This window comes from Rhinatrema bivittatum, chromosome 2 (genome assembly GCF_901001135.1).
Source record: "Rhinatrema bivittatum chromosome 2, aRhiBiv1.1, whole genome shotgun sequence".
NCBI lineage: Eukaryota > Metazoa > Chordata > Amphibia > Gymnophiona > Rhinatrematidae > Rhinatrema > Rhinatrema bivittatum.
Genome location: NC_042616.1, coordinates 793,636,863 through 793,655,762, shown reverse-complemented (window position 1 = coordinate 793,655,762; position 18,900 = coordinate 793,636,863). Strand labels below are relative to the sequence as shown.

The 18,900-nt window shown below is 42.8% G+C and overlaps 1 protein-coding gene across 24 annotated transcripts in view; it reads left to right on the top strand.

Moving 5' to 3' along the window:
• The window catches only part of PTK2 (protein tyrosine kinase 2), a 1,447,287-nt gene that overhangs the window by 1,401,608 nt on the left and 26,779 nt on the right, over window positions 1-18,900 (top strand). For all 24 annotated transcript variants that reach the window (XM_029592091.1, XM_029592099.1, XM_029592089.1 and 21 more), the window contains one exon: window positions 15,415-15,495. In XM_029592091.1, coding sequence (XP_029447951.1) covers window positions 15,415-15,495 — 81 coding nt within the window. The remainder of the gene's footprint in view (window positions 1-15,414; window positions 15,496-18,900) is intronic.

The window sequence follows — 18,900 nt, the reverse complement described above, 5'->3', positions numbered from 1 at the left end:
GATTCTTCGTGGGGGATTGTGAGGGATAGGCCTGAAAGAACAACCATGTTTTTAGTTTTTTTTTTAATTTAGGAGTGGAGATCTCTGTGCGTAAGTCAGGAGGTAAGGAGTTCCATAGGGTGGGGCCGGCAAGGGAGAAGGCTCTGTTCATGGTTGATGTAAGTTTGGTTGATTTGATTGAGGGAGTGTGGAGTGTTCCTTGGAGGGCAGGGCGAGAGGGTCTTGTGGAAGTACGAGGAAGGAGAGGCGGGTTGATGCAATGGAAATTTTCATTTATTATGCTTTTATGGATAATGGAAAGTGTTTTAAAAAGTATCCGGGATTGTATTGGGGGCCAATGCAGGTCAATGAGTGTTGGTGTAATATGGTCTCTTATTTTGGAGTTAGAGAGAATACGTGCAGCGGCGTTTTGAAGTAGTTGTAAAGGTTTGATATAAGAAGAGGGCAGACCGAGGAGTAGGGCATTACAATAGTCTATTTTTGAAAAAATAATAGACTGGAGTACAGTACGGAAATCAGAGAAATGTAATAAAGGTCTGAGTTTTTTGATCGTTTGAAGCTTGAAGAAGCATTCCTTTATGATGGAATTAATAAAGGGTTTAAAATTAATAAAGGGTTTAAAAGTCAGTTGGTTGTCAATAAGGACACCCAGGTTCCGGGTGTGCGAGGGGTAGGAGGTGGGGGAGTGAGAGAGGGGGAGAGGGGGAGAGGGATGTTTGTTGGAGATAACGAGGAGTTCGGTTTTTTGAGGGTTGAGGGCGAGGTGCATGTTTGTGAGACGGTGGTAGATGGAGGAGAGGCAGGATTTCCAGTTTTTAAGAGCGGTTTGTAGGGAGTCAGAGAAAGGAAAGAGGATTTGCACGTCATCTGCGTAGATGAAGTGCTTGATACCAAGGTTGGTAAGAAGTGTGGTTAGGGGAAGCATGTAAATGTTGAACAGGGTAGAGGAGAGTGATGAACCCTGGGGGACACCTTGATCAAGACTAATAGGCTCAGATTCAGTGTTATTTGCTAGGACAGTGAAAAAGCGATTTTGTGGGTAAGAGCGAAACCAGGAGAGTGCAGATCCCGAGATCCCAATACTACTGAGAATGTTGATAAGGATTGTGTGATTGACAGTGTCAAAAGCAGCAGAAATGTCCAACATGGCAATCAGATAGGAAGAGCCTGAATCGACTCCTTTGATTAGGGTGTCAGTAAGAGAAAGTAGTAAGGTTTCAGTACTAAGATGCTTCCTGAAGCCATATTGAGTTGAGGGAAGGATGCTGTGTTGTTCGAGGAAGAGAGAGAGGCGGGCGTTGACAAGTTTTTCAAGGATTTTAGCAAGGAAGGGGAGGTTGGAAACAGGTCTGAAATTGGAAAGGGTGGATGGATCAAGGTTGGGTTTTTTGAGGATCAGTTTGACCACTGCACGTTTGAGAAAGTTAGGAACTGAGCCTTGTTCCAAGGAGCAGTTGCAGATGTTAGATAGGGGTTTAGCAATTTCTTTGGGAATGGATAGAAGGAGTTTAGAGGGGATGGTTTCAGAGGGATGAGAGGATGGTTTCATCTTTTTTAATATGTTCTCTATCTCCAAAGAGGAGGCAGAATCAAAGGAGGTCATGGTGGCAGAGGAGTTGAAGGTAGGGAGAATCACTCTATCGGTGTTTGGAGAGAATTGCGCAATGAGGTTGGAAACTTTATCTCTAAAAAAGTGTGCTAATTCATTATATAATGCCACCTTTACCGCGTAGCTAGGGGAATTGTAAGAGATGCGTGCCAATGTAATTACCAGTTCACCCAGGTAAAAGATAGGACTTCCTAACCCCCTAGTTAAATAGCCTCCCTTTTACCCTGTAGCCCCAACCCTTAAAACCCGGCAAACTAGCCCTAGTATTTTTTTGTTTTATGACTTACACACCATCCATAGCAGAAGTAAAGTTACGCAGTAGGGAATCCCAGTGTGTGCTTCCATGCATAAATACTTACACACTAGTTTCATTCATAAATCCAGAAATGCCCATCCCCCAACCCCGCCTCTTTTCCAGCAAAACGTTTTGTGAGTGTACCAGGAGATATGCACATTCGCGTGTGCTTTTTAAAACCCATGCAGTGCATGCCAGCTCGACTTCTGCGCGTATCTCCCAACTTTGGCGCACTTAGGGCTTTTAAAATTCACGTAATAATAGGCAGGGACAGTGTGATAATAAAAATTAGTGGCGGGGTGGCACTAAGAATAACATAGAGTCAAGCAGGATAAAAGTTTTGCAGGAAGCAAACTGCACTTTGAAATCTTTATATATAGAAATTCCAAGAGAAAAGAAGAGTATAGTAGTAGAGATAACTGTTGACCTATAGAGAGTGGACTCTTGGTCTGACTTAAGTTAAATAAGTCAGAAGATGGATTTTAAACAGTAGTTTTGAAACTAACCTCAAAGATGATAAGACTTGACCACGTAGTGAATCTCAAAAAGGTATTTAATCAAAATACAAAGTTCAGGAACAGAGTAATAGTCTTTCAATAGGTTAATTCAGGAAATAACAAGTAATATTCTCATAAGACAAAATCAAGGCAAAAATAAAGGCAGAGCTCTGGCTGCAGTGAAGCGTTCACAGTTGTAGTCAGTTGCCAAGACAACCAAAACGCTTCCCTGCAGAGCATATAGGGGTAGATTTTCAAACACGGCGCGTTCGTGTACTTTTGCTGGCGCATCAGGCGCAAGCAAAAGTACGCGGGATTTTAGTAGATACGCGCGTAGTCGCGCGTATCCGCTAAAATCCTGGATCGGCGCGCGCAAGGCTATCGATTACGTATAGCCGGCGCGCGCCGAGCCGCATAGCCTACCCCCGTTCCCTCCAAGGCCGCTCCGAAATCGGAGCGGCCTTGGAGGGAATCCTCTAACGCCCTCCCCTCACCTTCCCCTCCCTTCCTCTACCTAACCCACCCCCCCGGCCCTGTCTAAACCCCCCCCTTACCTTTGTCGGGGGATTTACGCCTCCCGGAGGGAGACGTAATCCCCGCGCGCCAGCGGGCCCCTAGCGCGCCGGGACGCGACCTGGGGGTGGGTCCAGAGGGCGCAGCCACGCCCCCGGGCCCGCCCCCGGAACGCTCCCAACACGCCCCGAAAACGCCGCGCGGTTCGGGCCCACCCCCGACACGCCCCCAACACGCCCCCCTCAGAAAACCCCGGGACTTACGCGAGTCCCGGGGCTCTGCGCGCGCCGGTAGGCCTATGTAAAATAGGCTCACCGGCGCGCAGGGCCCTGCTCGCCTAAATCCCCCCGGATTTGGGCGGATTTAGGCGAGCAGGGCTCTTAAAATCCGCCCCATAAGGAACAAACGTTAGATGAGAATTCTAAAGAGCACGAGCCTCTTGAGAATTCTAACAGTACATATCAGCAAACAGTACATAACAGCAACATACCAGAAGGTTCAGTAGCACGCGCTTCCCATTCCAACAGTCTCCCAAAAGATAAATGCATGCACTGGAACAGCAATCAGAACAGACAGCGACAAGTGTCCCTGAGATGACATGCGCACGCACACACCCCGCATGCGCACGTTCGCGCATGCGCACACACCTCCCGACATCAAAAGCCACGGGTGGTCATAACACGGAGCGCCGGTAAACTTCCCGGACGATGCGATGATGAGCCAAACAATTACCACCCACCTGGTTCAGCGGTAAGGTCACAACAATAACTTACTGCCCACCTGGCTAGGATGAGGAAACAAACTGTAGAATGCTGGAAGAGATTACATGGCTAGGAAAATGGGGAACACAATAGTAATAGGTGACTTCAGTTAATGATTATTGATTGGGCAAATGTCACATCAGGACATTCCAGGGAGGTAAAGTTCCTAGATGCCATCAAAGTCTGCGTCATGCAGCAGTTAGTCATGGAACCAAAGAGAGGGAAATCGCAGCAAACCTGTTTCTCACTGGAACGAAGGATCTGGTGCAAGAGATGAAGGTAGTGGATCTAATTGGCATTAGTAATCATAATGTAATAAAATTTGACATAATCACTGGAGAACAAATATTAAGGAAAGCTTTCAGCAGTAGAATTTAACTATAAAAAGGGGGAGACTATAATAAAATGAGGAAATTTGTTAGAAAAAAACTAAAAGGAGCAATTCGCAAGGTTAAAAACTTGCAGGAAGCATAGAAGTTGTTTAAAATAATCATCCTTGAGGATCAGACAAAATGTATTCCTTGCATTAAGAAAGGTTGAAGTAAAACCAAACAACTGCTGGTGTGATTTAATAGTGAAGTAAAAGAGGCAATTAAAGCTAAAAGGGCATATTTCAAAAATTGGAAAGCAGACTCAAATGAGAAAAATGGGTAAAAGCACACGTCCTGGAAAATTAGATGGAAACTATTTATTTATGTATTTTATATTCCTCAGCTTCCAAAAAAAATTCTGTTCTGTTTGAATTGCAGTAGCCTAGTGGTTAGAGCAGCAGGCTGCAAATCAGGGAAGCCAGGGTTTAAATCCTGCTATTGCTCTTGTGACCTGGGCAAGTCACTTGACCCTCCATTGCCTCCGGTACAAACTTACTACCTGATTGACTAAGGTTTTTTCCCATAGACACAAAATAAGAGAAAAGTCTTGATGAATCTGTCCCTTCTGGGAACAGGGAAATTCTTATAGTATGAGCTTTGAAATGCCTGAAAGGCGGAAAATAAATCAACTAAAAAAAATAAAAGCTTTAGGGCTAATTTTCAAAAGGATTTACACACTTAAAAAACTAGGCTTTGCACATGTAAATGCACTTTTGAAAATTGCTACAATACATGCCATTGAATTGTCAGTAGGTTTTATGTATGTAAGTTCAGTTTAAGCGTGTAAATGGACTTTTGAAAATTACTATGATAGTATGTTACATTTACTTGTGTAACTCCTTTGAAAATTACCTCCATGATGCATAAAATATATAGAAATACAAAAATAACTTTATAATATAAAGTTTTAATTCATGTAAAAACAGCAGCAGCAGCAGAAAGAAAAACATTTAAATCAGAGGTTTCAGATATTTTCTAAATTTGCAATAATCTACTTTTTCTCTCAAATATGTAGGGAGAACATTCTATAGTATTGGGCCAGCATATGAAAAATCTCTCACTCTTATCACTTGAAATCTGTAATTTGGTAAAGATGTCACAGCAAGTTTGCATTCTCCAGAAGAATGCAAAGATCTGCTTGGGACATATTGGTTCAACAACTTCTTAAAACTAGGGGCATCTTGTCCATGAACCAGTGTGTGCTCTAAAGCAAAAATTTCAAACTGTATCCAAAATTGTATCGGTAATCTATGCAAGAGAGAATTTGAGAAGAAGCTTTCCAGAGAGGCAAAAACTAATAATTAAAATTTTTCAAGTACATTAAAAGCAAAAAGCCTGTAAGGAAGGCAGTTGGACTGCTAGATGACCAAAGGATAAAAGGGATGCTCATGGAAGACAAGAAAATAGCAGAAAAACTAAATGAATATTTTGTTTCCGTTTTTACTGAGATGGATGTTGGGGGTCATATTCAAACCAGAGACATTTTTTTAATGATTATGATTCTGAGCAACTAAAATCATTGTGAAACTGGAGGATATAATAAATCAGATCAACAGACTAAAGAAGAACAAATCAGGATCAGATAGTATTCACCCCAGAGTTTTGAACCTATCATTAAAAATAATACTGACCACCTGGTGAGACATGGTTTAATGGGGGAGACTCAACATGGTTTTGAATTTCAAATATACAGACTGACAAAATGGGGGTGTTTCAGGAAGTATAAAGAGTCCCAAAAAGAGGAACATAGGGAACAATACCTAGTGAAAATGAGGGAGACAAAGAAAGAAATCAGAAAAGCAAAAGGTCAAGCAGAAGAAAGGATTGCCCAAGACATAGAGAGGTAACAAAATATTTTTCAGATATATAAGAGAAAGAAGGAAAGTCTGAAATGGTATAGTGAAATTGAAAGGTGACGAGAAGCAATGTGCCTAGAAAAACAAGGAAATGGTGGAAATATTAAACAAATACTTCCGTTCTGAGTTCACTAAAGAAAGACCCTGGAGACGGACTGTTGCTGGTTGAAAAGACCATAGAAGGGAATGGGCTAGACACAACTTTTACAGAAGAATATGTATGGGAAGAGCTAGGAAAACTGAATGTGGATAAGTCCATGGGGCCGGATGAGGTACATTCCAGGGTACTATGAGAACTCAAGAGGTGTCCTGGCGGGTTCACTAAATGACCTGTTCATTAGAACCCTGGAAACGGGAGAGGTGCTGTGAGATTGGAAAAGAGCAATTGTGGTTCCGCTGCATAAGAGTGGTACCAGAGAGGAGGCTGGAAACTACAGGCCAGTTAGCCTTACCTCGGTGGTGAGAAAATTAATGGAGACACTGCTGAAAGAAAGGATACTGAACTATCTGCAATCCGGTAAGTTGCTCAACTCGAGGCAGCATGGATTCACCAGAGGACAGTCCTGTCAGACAAATCTGATTGATTTTTATGATTGGGTGACTAGAGAATTAGATTGAGAAAGAGTATTCAATGTCATCTATTTGGATTTCAGCAAAGCTTTTGATACCGTCCACATAGGAGACTTATGAACAAAATGAGAAGCTTCAGAGTGAGTGCCAAAGTGGTGGAGCAGATTACAAACTGGTTGACTGATAGGAGACAGCATGTAATGGTAAAAAGAACCTACTCTGAAGAGAGAGCCATGTTAATTAGAGTGCCACAAGGATCAGTAATGGGAACAGTTCTGTTCTATATCTTTGCGAGCAACATTGCGGAAGGGAAAGAAGGTAAAGTTTGTCTATTTATAGATGATATCAAGATCTGCAACAAAGTGGACATGTCAGAAGGAGTAGAGAGAATGAAAAGTGATTTACAAAAGCTTGAAGAGTGGTTGAAGATTTGACAGCTGGGATTCAGTGCCAAGAAGTGCAGAGTCATGTATCTGGGATGCGGTAATCCAAAAGAGCTGTATGAGTTGGGGATGGGGAAGATTGATGTGCACAGACCAAAGCGGGATTTTGGGGTGATAATCTCCAGCAATCTGAAGATGGCAAAGCAATATAACAAGGCGATAGCTAAAGCCTGAAGAATGCTGGGCAGTATTGAAAGAGGAATAACTAGTAAGAAAATGGAGGTGGTGATACCCTTGTACAGGTCCATGGTGAGGCCTCGCCTGGAGTACTGTGTTCAGTTCTGGAGTCCTTATCTCAAAAGGGATAGAGACAAGATGTAGGCGGTCCAGATAAGGGCTACCAAAATGGTATAGGGTCAGTATCAGAAAACCTATGAGGAGAGACTAAAGGATATGAATATGTATACACTGGAAAAGAGGAAATGCAGGGGTGATTATGATACAGACCTTCAGATACCTGAAAGGTTTTAATGATGTGCAAACATCAAACCTTTTCCATTGGAAAGAAATCAGTAGAACTAGGGATCACGAAATGAAACTCCAGGGAGGATGTCTCAGAATCAAAGTCAGGAAATATTTCTTCACTGAGAGGTAGTGGATGCCGGGAATGCCCTTCCAGAGAAAGTGATAAAAACCAAAACAGTGAAAAAATTGAAAAGGGCATGAGATAAATACTATGGATCACTAAAGGATGGAAATGAAGAAAACAGTGCATAAAAGTAACTTTCTGGTGTGGTGGTTACTACCTTTAACCAATAAGCCTTCATACTGTTGATACAACTCCATCATTGCTCTCTGTTTCAACAGCAGGGGGAAAAGGGGAATTGGATTTGTTCAGCAACCAATGAGGGACCTGACTTTTACGGTCTGGGGAAACAAGTATGGGGGTAATTTGCTGATGCATCAGTTATTACCCTTAATCTATAAAACTGATACTTTGATGCAACTCAAACATTGCTCTCTACTTCAACGGCAAGGCATAACAGGGAGTTGTACTCAACAGCAATCAATGAGGGCCCTGACTTTTACGGTGTGGGAAACTGATAAGCACGGGGGTAAAAGAGAATTGGATTCAAACAGCATCCAATGAGGGCCATTACTTTTATGCTTTGGGAAACTGATAACCATGGGGTAACCTACATGGTGCAGCAGATACTACCATAAGCTTACTAGGCAGACTGGATAGACCATTTGGTTCTTTTCTGCCGTCATTTTTATGTTTCTGCAAAAGGAAATGTTGCCTTGCCAATTTACTAGATTTTTTTGAAGGTCTAAATAAACAGATATAGGGGAGATGGTTGATGTATTGTATTTGGATTTTTGGAAGGCATTTAACAGTGTCCCTCAGGAGAGACTCCTCAGGAAATAGGAAAGTCATGGAACAGGAGGCAGTGTCCTTTTATGGAAGACAGGAAACAGAGAGTAGAATTAAATGGTCAGTTTTCCTAGTGAGGTGTCCCAGGGTTCTGTATTGGAACCTGTCCTATTCATAAATAATCTGGAGAAAGGAACAGCTAATGAGATAACTAAATTTGCAGATGACTCAAAATTGTTTGAAGTCATTCAAACATCAACGGATTGTTAGGAACTGCAAAAGGATCTTGTGAGACTAGGAGACTGGACATCTATATGGCAGCTGCATTTAATTTGGACAAGTGCAAGGTAATACACATAGGGAAAAATCTCAACAAGGTGCATGATGCTGAATTCTGTATTAGGAATCACCATTCATGAAAAGGACCCCAGAGACCTTGTGGACAATACCTTGAGGTCTTTGGCTCTGTGCATAGCGACGGTCAAAAGGCAAATAGAATGTTAAGAATTATTTGGAAAGGAATAGAGAACAAAACTGAGAATATCATCCATGGCACTACTGCATTTTGAGTATTGTGTGCAGTTCTGGTCACCTCCTCTTAAAGGCATAGATATAGAAAAATTACAGAGAAAAGTGACAAAAATGATAAAAGGGATGGAAAAGCTCCCTTTTGGAGAAAGGCTAAACAGATTATCCTAGAGAAGTGATGACTGAGAAGGGGATATGATTGAGATTTATAAATTCATGAGTGGGGTGGAATGGGTTAAATAAATAAACAACACTAGAACTAGGGAACACTCCATGAAACTAGCAACCGGCAGATTTAAAACTGTAGGAAATAATTTTTTTCACGCCACACGCAATGAAGCTATGGAATCTGTTGCCAGAAGACGTGGTCAAGGCAACTAATAAAGAGTTTAAAAGAAGGTTGACAGGTTCCTGAAGGAATAGTTGATAAACAGTTATTATCCATGTAGACTTGGGGAAGCCATCGCTTATCCCTAGGAGTGAACTAGATCATCTATTTGGGATCTGCTGGGTATTTGTGACCCAAACTGAGCCCTGGTAGAAAAAGGATGCTGGCCTCGATGGATCTTAGTCTGACCCAGCATAGCATTTCTTATTTTCTTAATAGACAGGCATTTGTCCAGAGAATGTGGCACTATATGAAGGAAATTCCTTTATCATCAAAAGAATGCTCTCCAGTGTTATAAAAATTCTCAAAATGGTTAGAATCTTCATCACAGATTCACCCATTTCACACACCTATAGAGGAAGAATAAAAACCTCAATCCTCACAGCTTAGCAACAGTTCTCCAATAAACATTCATGATTCAGATTTGTTTGAATCTACACTGCCTCATTCCATTCCAGATTATCTTGGAATTCCATAAGATCCCTAGCTGGAAACAAGATTATCACCCCACCAGAAGACTTTTCATATCTGACTTTCATTCAGAAAATGGCAGATTCGGTGCCATTTTCTGTACAAGAAAAACCAAAACTGACTGAAGAATTTGCCAGTATGCTCAAATTTATTAAAGCTTGGAAACAACCCTCGGTAGTGCCAGTCCACAAAGCCTTAAAGAATCTTCAATCAAAGATATGTAATTCTTTTCTTTATTCCACTATTGGCCAGAAAGATTGAGGTAAGAGACTGTCTGGGACGTGATACGGTTCATTAATAGTGAAGTCTGCACTTCAGAAAGATAAAAAAACAAAAATCTATTCAAGCATCCTTCCTGTAAAGGAAATGTAGAGTTCTTGATGATATGGGGAAGACATTTTACCAATCAGCCATGCTTCAGAGTACAATTTCAGCTCATCAATTTCAAATTACTCAGTATTTATACAATTCTCTACAAGAAATCAAAGATGATTTTGGACATAAAGAAGACATTCATGAAAACTAGCAGGTGCCTCATATGGGAGACAAATCTGTTTGATGATAAAGTGAAGGACACAGTGAACATTATAAAAGAACAATGCACAACTCTTCAGGCATCAACCACAACTACTTCAGATTCAACAACCTTTCAAAGGAAATATTAGCCATATAAATGTCAATACTTTTATTCTTGAAGATGTTTCACAACCTATCCATATCAAAGACAATGTTGCCAGTCTCAACAGACCCCATTGAGGCAACACAATAGAGAGAAAATTTAGTCAGTCCAGCAGTCTTCCCAGAAACAATCTCAAAGAGACTACAATTGTTTTATCACCCATGGTCACTTATCACCAACCATTGGGTTCTTGAGATAATCAAGAAAGGATACAGGCTGAATTTTGAAAAATTTCCACCAATAATTCATTTTTCTCATCGCAATCCAAAGGATCAGTTACACATAATAAAACAGAAAATAACATCGCTCTTATGTTCTCATGCAATAGAATTGGTTCCTTTAACAGAGAAAAACCAAGAATTCAACTCAAGGAACTTTCTGATCCCCAAAAAATTAGGAGGCCTTTGTCTAATTCTGGTTTTAAGAGAATTGAACAAATTTGTAAAATGAGAAAACTTCACTATGCACACACTAGCATATGCACACATTCTGCTAGACCAGAAAAATTAGTTAACAATAGACTTCAAGGATGCACATACACATTCCAATTCACCCAAACTACAGGAAATATCTCGGGTTTACAATAGGCACCGACCATTACCAGTACAAAGTCCTTCCTTTCAGTCTCTCTGTAGCACCAAGAATTTTCACAAAATGGCTAGTAGTAGTAGCATCCTGTTTTTTCCATAATTAGATGATTGGCTAATATCAAGCAGATCCTTTAAAGAAGCCAATCCCTCAACAAATTTTACAGTTCACACTTCTTTCCCTGGGATTTGTCTTCAATTATGAGAAATCTCATCTGTCACCTAGAGTTCATAGAAGCATGACTAGATATTCTCATTTGCAATGTATTTCATCTGACGCAAAGAATGACCAATCTTCTGTTCTTGATAAACACAATAAACACATTTTCAGTGATAAAATTCATTGAAATGCTTAGTCCATTGAGAGCTACAGTACGTGCAACTCTGTACACTTATCTTCACATGAGAAAGTCTCGATGGCAAACTCACTGGAATAAGCATTCTCAACCTTTGTTTCTCATAATACCAGTCACAAATCCCTAGTATGGTGGAATTAACCACACAGTCTTCTACAAGGTCAAACTATCCACACCCTCAGATTCACATTTCTTTAACAGATGCATCCAGTCAAGCATGGGGGGTTCACTTGGGCCAGCTATGATCACAAAAGATGTGGAGCAGGATAGGAAAATCTCTTCACATAAATATATTAGAAATGAGAGCTATTTAAAAAGCTTTGCTAACTTTTGAACCTTTTATAAAAGAGAAAGTGCTTCAGGTTCAAACAGACAATATTTAACTATGTACTATATAAATCGACAAGGGGGAATGAGGTCTCAAGCATTATGCCAGGAAGCAGTAGGAATGTGACATGGGCAGTTCAAATAAAAACATTTCTCCACCATGCATATACTGGGAAAGTCCAATGTTCTGGTCGATTCCTTAAGCTGTCACCTATAGTCTTAAGATGATCTCTCCATGAGAGCACCCTCCAAAAATGGGGAGTTCACAAAGTGGATCTTTTGACAGTTTCATTCAACCACAAACTTCCAGTTTATTGTTCCAAATGACCAGATCCAAAAGCCTTGACATGAGATATATTGGTGATTTCTTGGTCAGAAGGCCTAATGTATAAATTTCTTCCAATACTTCTAATTGCCAGTACAATCCTGAAACTCAGAACAGAGTGAGGATGATTTTAATAGCGCCATTCTCACCACTCCAAGCTTGATTTCCTCGTCCAAAGACTGTCAGTCATTCAACCCATTCACCTACCCAACTTTTCATTCCTTTAAATGCAGTATGATACAGTTCTTCAACCCCAAACTTTGTACTTTAGTGTTACCAGCATGGATGTTGAGTGCAGAGTGTTAGAAAACATGTCCTTTTCAGTAGAAATCAAAGCAGTCTTGCTAGCAGCAATAAAGCCATCTACTAGACATTCCTCTGAATTTAAGTGTAAAAGGTTTTCAATTTGGTGCAGAACTCAAACCAAAATCCCTTTATTTGTGAGACTTTAATACTGCTACAGTATCTTCATCATCTTTTGAATTCAGGTTTAAAATCTAATTTACTCACGTGCAGATTTTCAAAGACCTGCATTTGTAATTCCTGGGGGTGTACGGCCGGGCCTTGCGCGCACCACGTGAATTTTCAAAGAGGCCCGGCCACGCGTGTAAAGCCCGGTACACACACACACCTGCTGGACCTCTTCAAAGAGGCGGGTGGGGGGCAGGGTCTGGGTGGGGTGGGGGCCAGGACAGCGGCATTGTACACTGTCCCGGGGAAGTGCACATCAGCTGGCACACGTAAATTGCTTCTGCTCCCAAGGGAGCAGTAAGTAAAAAAAAAAAAAAAAATTGGAGAGGGGAAAGGGAAGGAAGGTTAAGTAGAGGGGAACATGCACTTGCACACGCTTATTATAAAATTGGTGCGTCTGTGTGCATGCCAGAAAGCGCACACATGCATGTTTCAAAATCTACCCCTCAGAGTTCATTTAAGTGCTGTCGCAGTGTACCATCACCAGTCTGATGGATTTCCAATATTTCACATCCCAATAGTACAGAGATTTATTAGAGGCTTTAACCATCTTTGACTACCTATTAAAGGAACAGCCAGTGCAATGGGAACTTAACTTGCTCTTGCTAGCTTTAATGAAACCTCCATTCGAAACCAATAGCAACAATCGATTTCAAATATCTTTTATAAGCTTCAAGCATTAGTAATTAAATCATCCTTTTTGCAATTTTCAAAAACAAAGTGATGCATCGAATTGACTCAAAGTTTATGCCTAAGATTGTTTCACAGTTCCATCAATTTTCTTCCTACTTTCTACCCAAAACCTCACTCTAAGGGGGTCATTTTCAAAGGCTTATCGCGTGCAAAAAGGCCCTTTTTGCATGCGATAGCAGGCTGGAGTCGGAGCGGTGAGGGGGCAGACTCAGCAATGTCTTTGCTGGTGGCAATAAGGTTAGTAACCATATCTTCGCCAGTAGCACGCCAACTAGCACCACCTTTCCCGATGGCGCTATTCGGTGCGAAAGCCGGTGGTATGAAGTCTGCTGGCTTTCGCAGGCCCGCCACACCCCCCCCCCCTGGCCCCCCAGATAATAGAAGGACCAGGGGGCACTCCATGAAGTTAGCAAGTAGCTCATTTAAAACAAATCGAAGAAAATTCTTTTTCACTCAGTGCATAGTTAAGCTCTGGAATTCATTGACAGAGGATGTGGTTAAGCAGTTAGTGTAACTGGGTTTAAAAAAGGTTTGGATAAGTTGCTAGAGGATAAATCCAAAAACTGCTATGACAGTAATTAATAATCAATAGTAGCTTGTGATCTGTCTAATGTTTGGGCACTTGCCAGGTACTTGTGACTTGGATTGGCCACTGTTGGAAACAGGATACTAGGCTTGATGGACCCTTGGTCTGATCCAGTATGGCATACCTTATATTCTTATGTTCACTTGTGTGGCTACATTTGACCTGCTTGTCCTTGGAGAAAGCAAAGTTGCATACCTGTAAGGCTGTTCTCCATAGATAGCAGGACAAATCATCCACATAATCCTACCCTCCTCCCTATAGAGCTGAAGCTCAACTAGAGAAAAGACTGAGGAGACTTGCACGGGGCTGGTGTACAGTAATTCTGCCTTGTTCTCCAAAGCAGAGGTGGCCAACTCCAGTCCTTGAGAGCCACAAACAGGCCAAGTTTTCAGGGTATCCACAATGAATATGCATGAGATAGGTTTGCATGCAAATTCATTATGGATATCCTGAAAATCTGGACTGGTTGTGGCGCTCGAGGATCGGAGTTGGCCACTTTCTTTCCAAAGGTTTCATATTCTGAGAGAGCACATTCAAGCCAGCATCATAAGATGACATCACACACTTGTGTGGTAGATTTGTCCAGCTGTCTGTGGAGAACATCTGTTACAGGTGAGCAACTGTGCTTTCTCTAACCATACTAGAGAGATTCTGACTTTCTTGGTTTTCTCTAAAATAAACTTATTACTTAATCCGGGCAGAAAAACATCCTAAACCCCTATATCATCTCAATATACATAGCAACTAAACATGTCATCTAGGACTCTACAAAACCCACAAACATTCAAGAGCATGTAGGAGGTGAAATACTGTAATAGCTTGTAATCATTAAGCTACAAACCCTAAAAATTATTTAAAGGCTAACATAAAGAAGGCATCCTTAGCCAGTTTACCAACAGCCTATAATAATTTTGAAGATCTCAGATTGAGCTCATTGATGGATTCCACAGGTTTGGTGCAGTCTAAGAAAAGGCACTTCTAGTAACTGGAGAGGGATACATAGCAAAATTTCACCAGTGAACCTTAAATGCCTTCCCAGTGTTATATTTCTGAAGGTGGTCTTTGAAGTACTGAGTGACTCTATCATTTACAATTTTAAAAGCTAATGTAGAATCTTAAAATGACTCCAGAATTCAATTGGGAGGCAGTGGAGACACTGCAGTATAGGAGAAATATGGTCCCAAGGGCAGAGGCCCAGTAACAGTTGTGCTGCATAATTCTACATTGCCTGTAATTTAAACACTTCTTTGGCAGGCAAAGCAGCATAAAATTGTAGTAAACTTATCCATTAGAGATAAGGGAATGAATTAGGATATCCAGATCTTTCTTCCTGATATCGTCTTTAATTGCCTTCATTGATGAAGATAATAAAAAGCAAGAACCAGTACTAAAAAAATCTGTACCTGCTCACTACATTGTAAATTATCCCTTCTAAATATATATATTGATAAACATTTATGTAGAATTTGGTCTGTACCTTTTATAAATATAAAGTTGGTATTGCAGTAAAAGTTAATAGGAATCCTGTTTGGGAGTCAGAGCGGTGCAAATTGTGAATTATATTTTTTATTTTCTGTTATTGATTCTGCAATGTCTTCAGTTCTTAACAAGATAATGAAAATTCCAGAAGAGATGTTGTTAAGGTTTATGGTTGAATATATTTTATATTTTTTCTGTGTTACAAAAATTATAAAAATGAATCTGAGTAATTTCTGGATTTTTTTTGTTTTCTTTTTAGTTTTTCCTACTCATTAGATATTTTTTTTCATTTAGGGCGTTGGTTTGGCACTAAGAACGTTACTGGCAACAGTAGATGAAACCATTCCAGTACTTCCAGCAAGTACTCACAGAGAGGTAAAGAAAACAATTTTGACCATCCCATGTTGGGTATAACCAGGAATGCAAAATATTCAAGCAAGTAGATATTCAGACTTCCTATCAGGTTTCTTTATTAGACTTTGGTTCTTCCTCATTATAATCTTGAATTATAGGACCAAGTAATTTCATGGGTAAAGTTTTGATCTGTCATTATTTAATCTTCACTTGAGATCCACTTGTACTTGCTAGAAGAGAGTACAAATTGATATGGGAGAATTGTTAGGTTTCAAGAAAGTATGAAGGCTTGGTAATTAGCCTAACAGTTTAGTTAGATACCCAGCTGACTCTGGCTCCCCCAGATTTGTGCAGTGGTTCACTCATTCTTTTGCCATTTTAGGGCCTCATTTTCTAAAGTATCACAGACCTGCGATACTTTAGGTAATGAGGAGCGGGGGGCCGAAACGGGGGGCGGTCCTGCGCTAGCCGGCAGCGATCGCACCGCCACGGTGCGATCGCTGCCGGTTTCGCACCCAATAGCGCCACCATAGACGGTGTAGCTATTGGGCGCGAAATAGGACGCAAAAAGGCCCTTACCTTTTCGTCGTCCGCGGCGTCTTCGTGTAGTCGGCCCTGGTGACTCCCCGACTCCTCCTCTTCCGGGGCCGACTCCGCCCCCATCTTGGTATCGCACGCGATAAGGGACTTTTCGCGTGCGATCCGTCTGGTAAATGGCCCCCTTAGTTTGATATGCCAACTTTGGCCTTATCTGGGCCAGTCAGATTTGGCTACAATCATCCACTTCCTGGGACAAACTGGATCATTGTAATTTTTTGATACATGGGATTATCCAACAACAGTATCAATAGAATGCAGTTATTGTAGAATACCTTTGCCATACTTATTGAAATTAAAAAGTATAATATAACACCTGTTCTACACAGCCTTCATTAGCTGTTAGTGGAATCTAGATTATTTTATTTTATTTTATTTTCTTTAACATGTTTTGTATACTGTCATTCGGTTTCGCCATCATAATGGTTCACAATAGTTACATTAGTTAAACAAACGTTGAGTCATATTAGAGAACATTGTTACATCATATTTTTATAGATAGTGTTTACATTATGGTTATTATATGATTTAAGTAGTTATGCCAGCCCATTTGCATGTGGCTATGTGCATTGTCTTGTAAGTTCTTGGGTTGTCTTAGATGCTTTTATGATTCTCTGAGGATGTGGACTTTTCTTGGTGGAAGTTTGTGTGGGATTCTTGTTGTATTGATGGATGAGATCATTTGCATAGGCTCTGGTAAAATTCAAGGTCTTATGCCTGATCTTTACGTCCCTTTATAGGGATGCACCTAAATACTGGGCAGCACATTTACATAAGTATGAACCTGTCAGATCATCTTAGCAGGGTTTTTTTTTTGTTTTGTTTTTTTTTAACTATGCCTTCCCTTGGTATGGTATGCAAGAAAGAACCTCTTATTGTGAGAAAAACAGGGGTAGATTTTTAAAAAAAGCGCATTCGCGTATTTTTGTTGGCGCACCAGGTGCAAACAAAAGTACGCTGGATTTTATAAGATACGCGCGTATCTTATAAAATCCTGGATCGGCGCGCGCAAGGCTGCCGATTTTGGGCAGCCGGCGCGCGCCAAGCCGCGCAGCCTGCCTCCGTTCCCTCCGAGGCCGCTCCGAAATCGGAGCGGCCTCGGAGGGGACTTTCTTTCGCCCTCCCCTCCCTTCCCCTACCTAACCCACCCCCCGGCCTATCTAAACCCCCCCCCCTACCTTTATCCATGGATTTACGCCTCCCAGAGGGAGGCATAAATCCACACGCGCCAGCGGGCTGCTGGCGCGCCGAGACCCGACCCGGGGGCGGTTCCGGAGGGCGCGGCCACACCCCCGGAACGCCCCGGCCCGAAACCACGCCCCCGGGCCCGCCCCCAAAACGCCGCGTCGTTCGGCCCCCGACACGCCCCCTTCCAAAACCCCGGGACCTACGCGCGTCCCGGGGTTCTGCGCGCGCCGGCGGCCTATGGAAAATAGTCCTGCTCACGTAAATCCGGGCGGATTTACGCGAGCAGGACTTTTAAAATCCGCCCGACAATGTACAACAAAATAAATACTTATTCCCAGTACGTACCAGGATCAGTCCAGACAGCTGGGTTATGCCTCCCCTCCAGCAGATGGAGTCAGAGAGAAAACTGAAAGCACCCCCTATATACACTGGTGTGCCACCTGCGACCCTTCAGTATAATCTCTGACTCCAGCAGATTGAGAGGCATAACCTGCGGTCCTGCTCCTGGGAAAATTAAAATGAAATAAATTAAATACAATATAAAGTGTAAGGTAGGACAGGGGATAAGATCATTGGATGCTTCCTTTCTCTCCTCTGTCTGTCTGTCGGTCTGTGTGACTGTTTCTGTGAGTGTCTTGCGCTGCGCAGCTAGGGATTAGTGTGAGGCAGGCTCGGAGGGTAGTACCCTTCTGATATTCCCGGGTTAGTGTGTCCGCAGGCTGGGGGAGAGCTTACCGGTGGGCCGGTCACCCTCCCCCCCCCAATTCCAGGCTTTAGTCCTGAAGGGGGTTTAAAAGGAAAAAAAAAAAAAAAGTTTAAATTTTTTACTTACAGAGTCATTTAAGTCCTGTTGGGGACAGGCAGTGTGCTCATTCCTACTGACCCCGGCCTGCCCGTGCCTGCTCGGACCCCGGAGGGGGTGGCTAGCTCACCCGGCGCGCGTTTGCTGTGGGGCTCTCCTCTCTGAGCGTTTTTGGCGCCATTTTTTTTTTTAGTGCTGCTCCGTTCGCGGTGCCGATGCCGCGATCTTCGGTCTGCCTGACCTGTGGAGAGGCGGGGGCGCGACTCTCCCGCGGGGGTCTCTGCCCCCGATGTGTTCCCGGGGGCGAGGGACCCTCGGGGGGGGCCGAGCGCTGCCCGCAGCCGATCTTCTCTCCTCTCTCCGGAGCGGCACAGCAGCGTTTCTGGCAGTCGTCCTCCGGCCCCTCCTCCACCGGGGAGGAGTGCGGCGGCCATTTTGGCCACGCGCCAGGCTGCCTGTTCAGCATCGGAGGAGGAAATCTCCCCTCCTCCTTCTCCTGAGGCACAGAGCCCGTGCTCCCAGGCCGATTCGGGGTCTCCTCGCGGCCCCCCTTCCTCGGATGGTCCGAAGAAAGATCTAAAACGGTCAGTGCCATTTTCTTCCGATTTTGTGCTTTTAATGCACAAAGCCTTTTTGCAGGCAGAATCCGGCTGGGAGGCAGAGGCTCCCGCTCCCCCGAAGGTTCCCAAGATCGCCCCCATCTCAAGGGGCAGCCCACCGGACGTGGGGTCCTCCGGGACCAAGGGTCCCCGCCCGAGGGGGGGTGGGGCCGAGGACCTGGGAGACACAGGAGCCGCGCCGGAATCCCCGGGGGCTCCGGACTTGCTGTTGGCCGACGA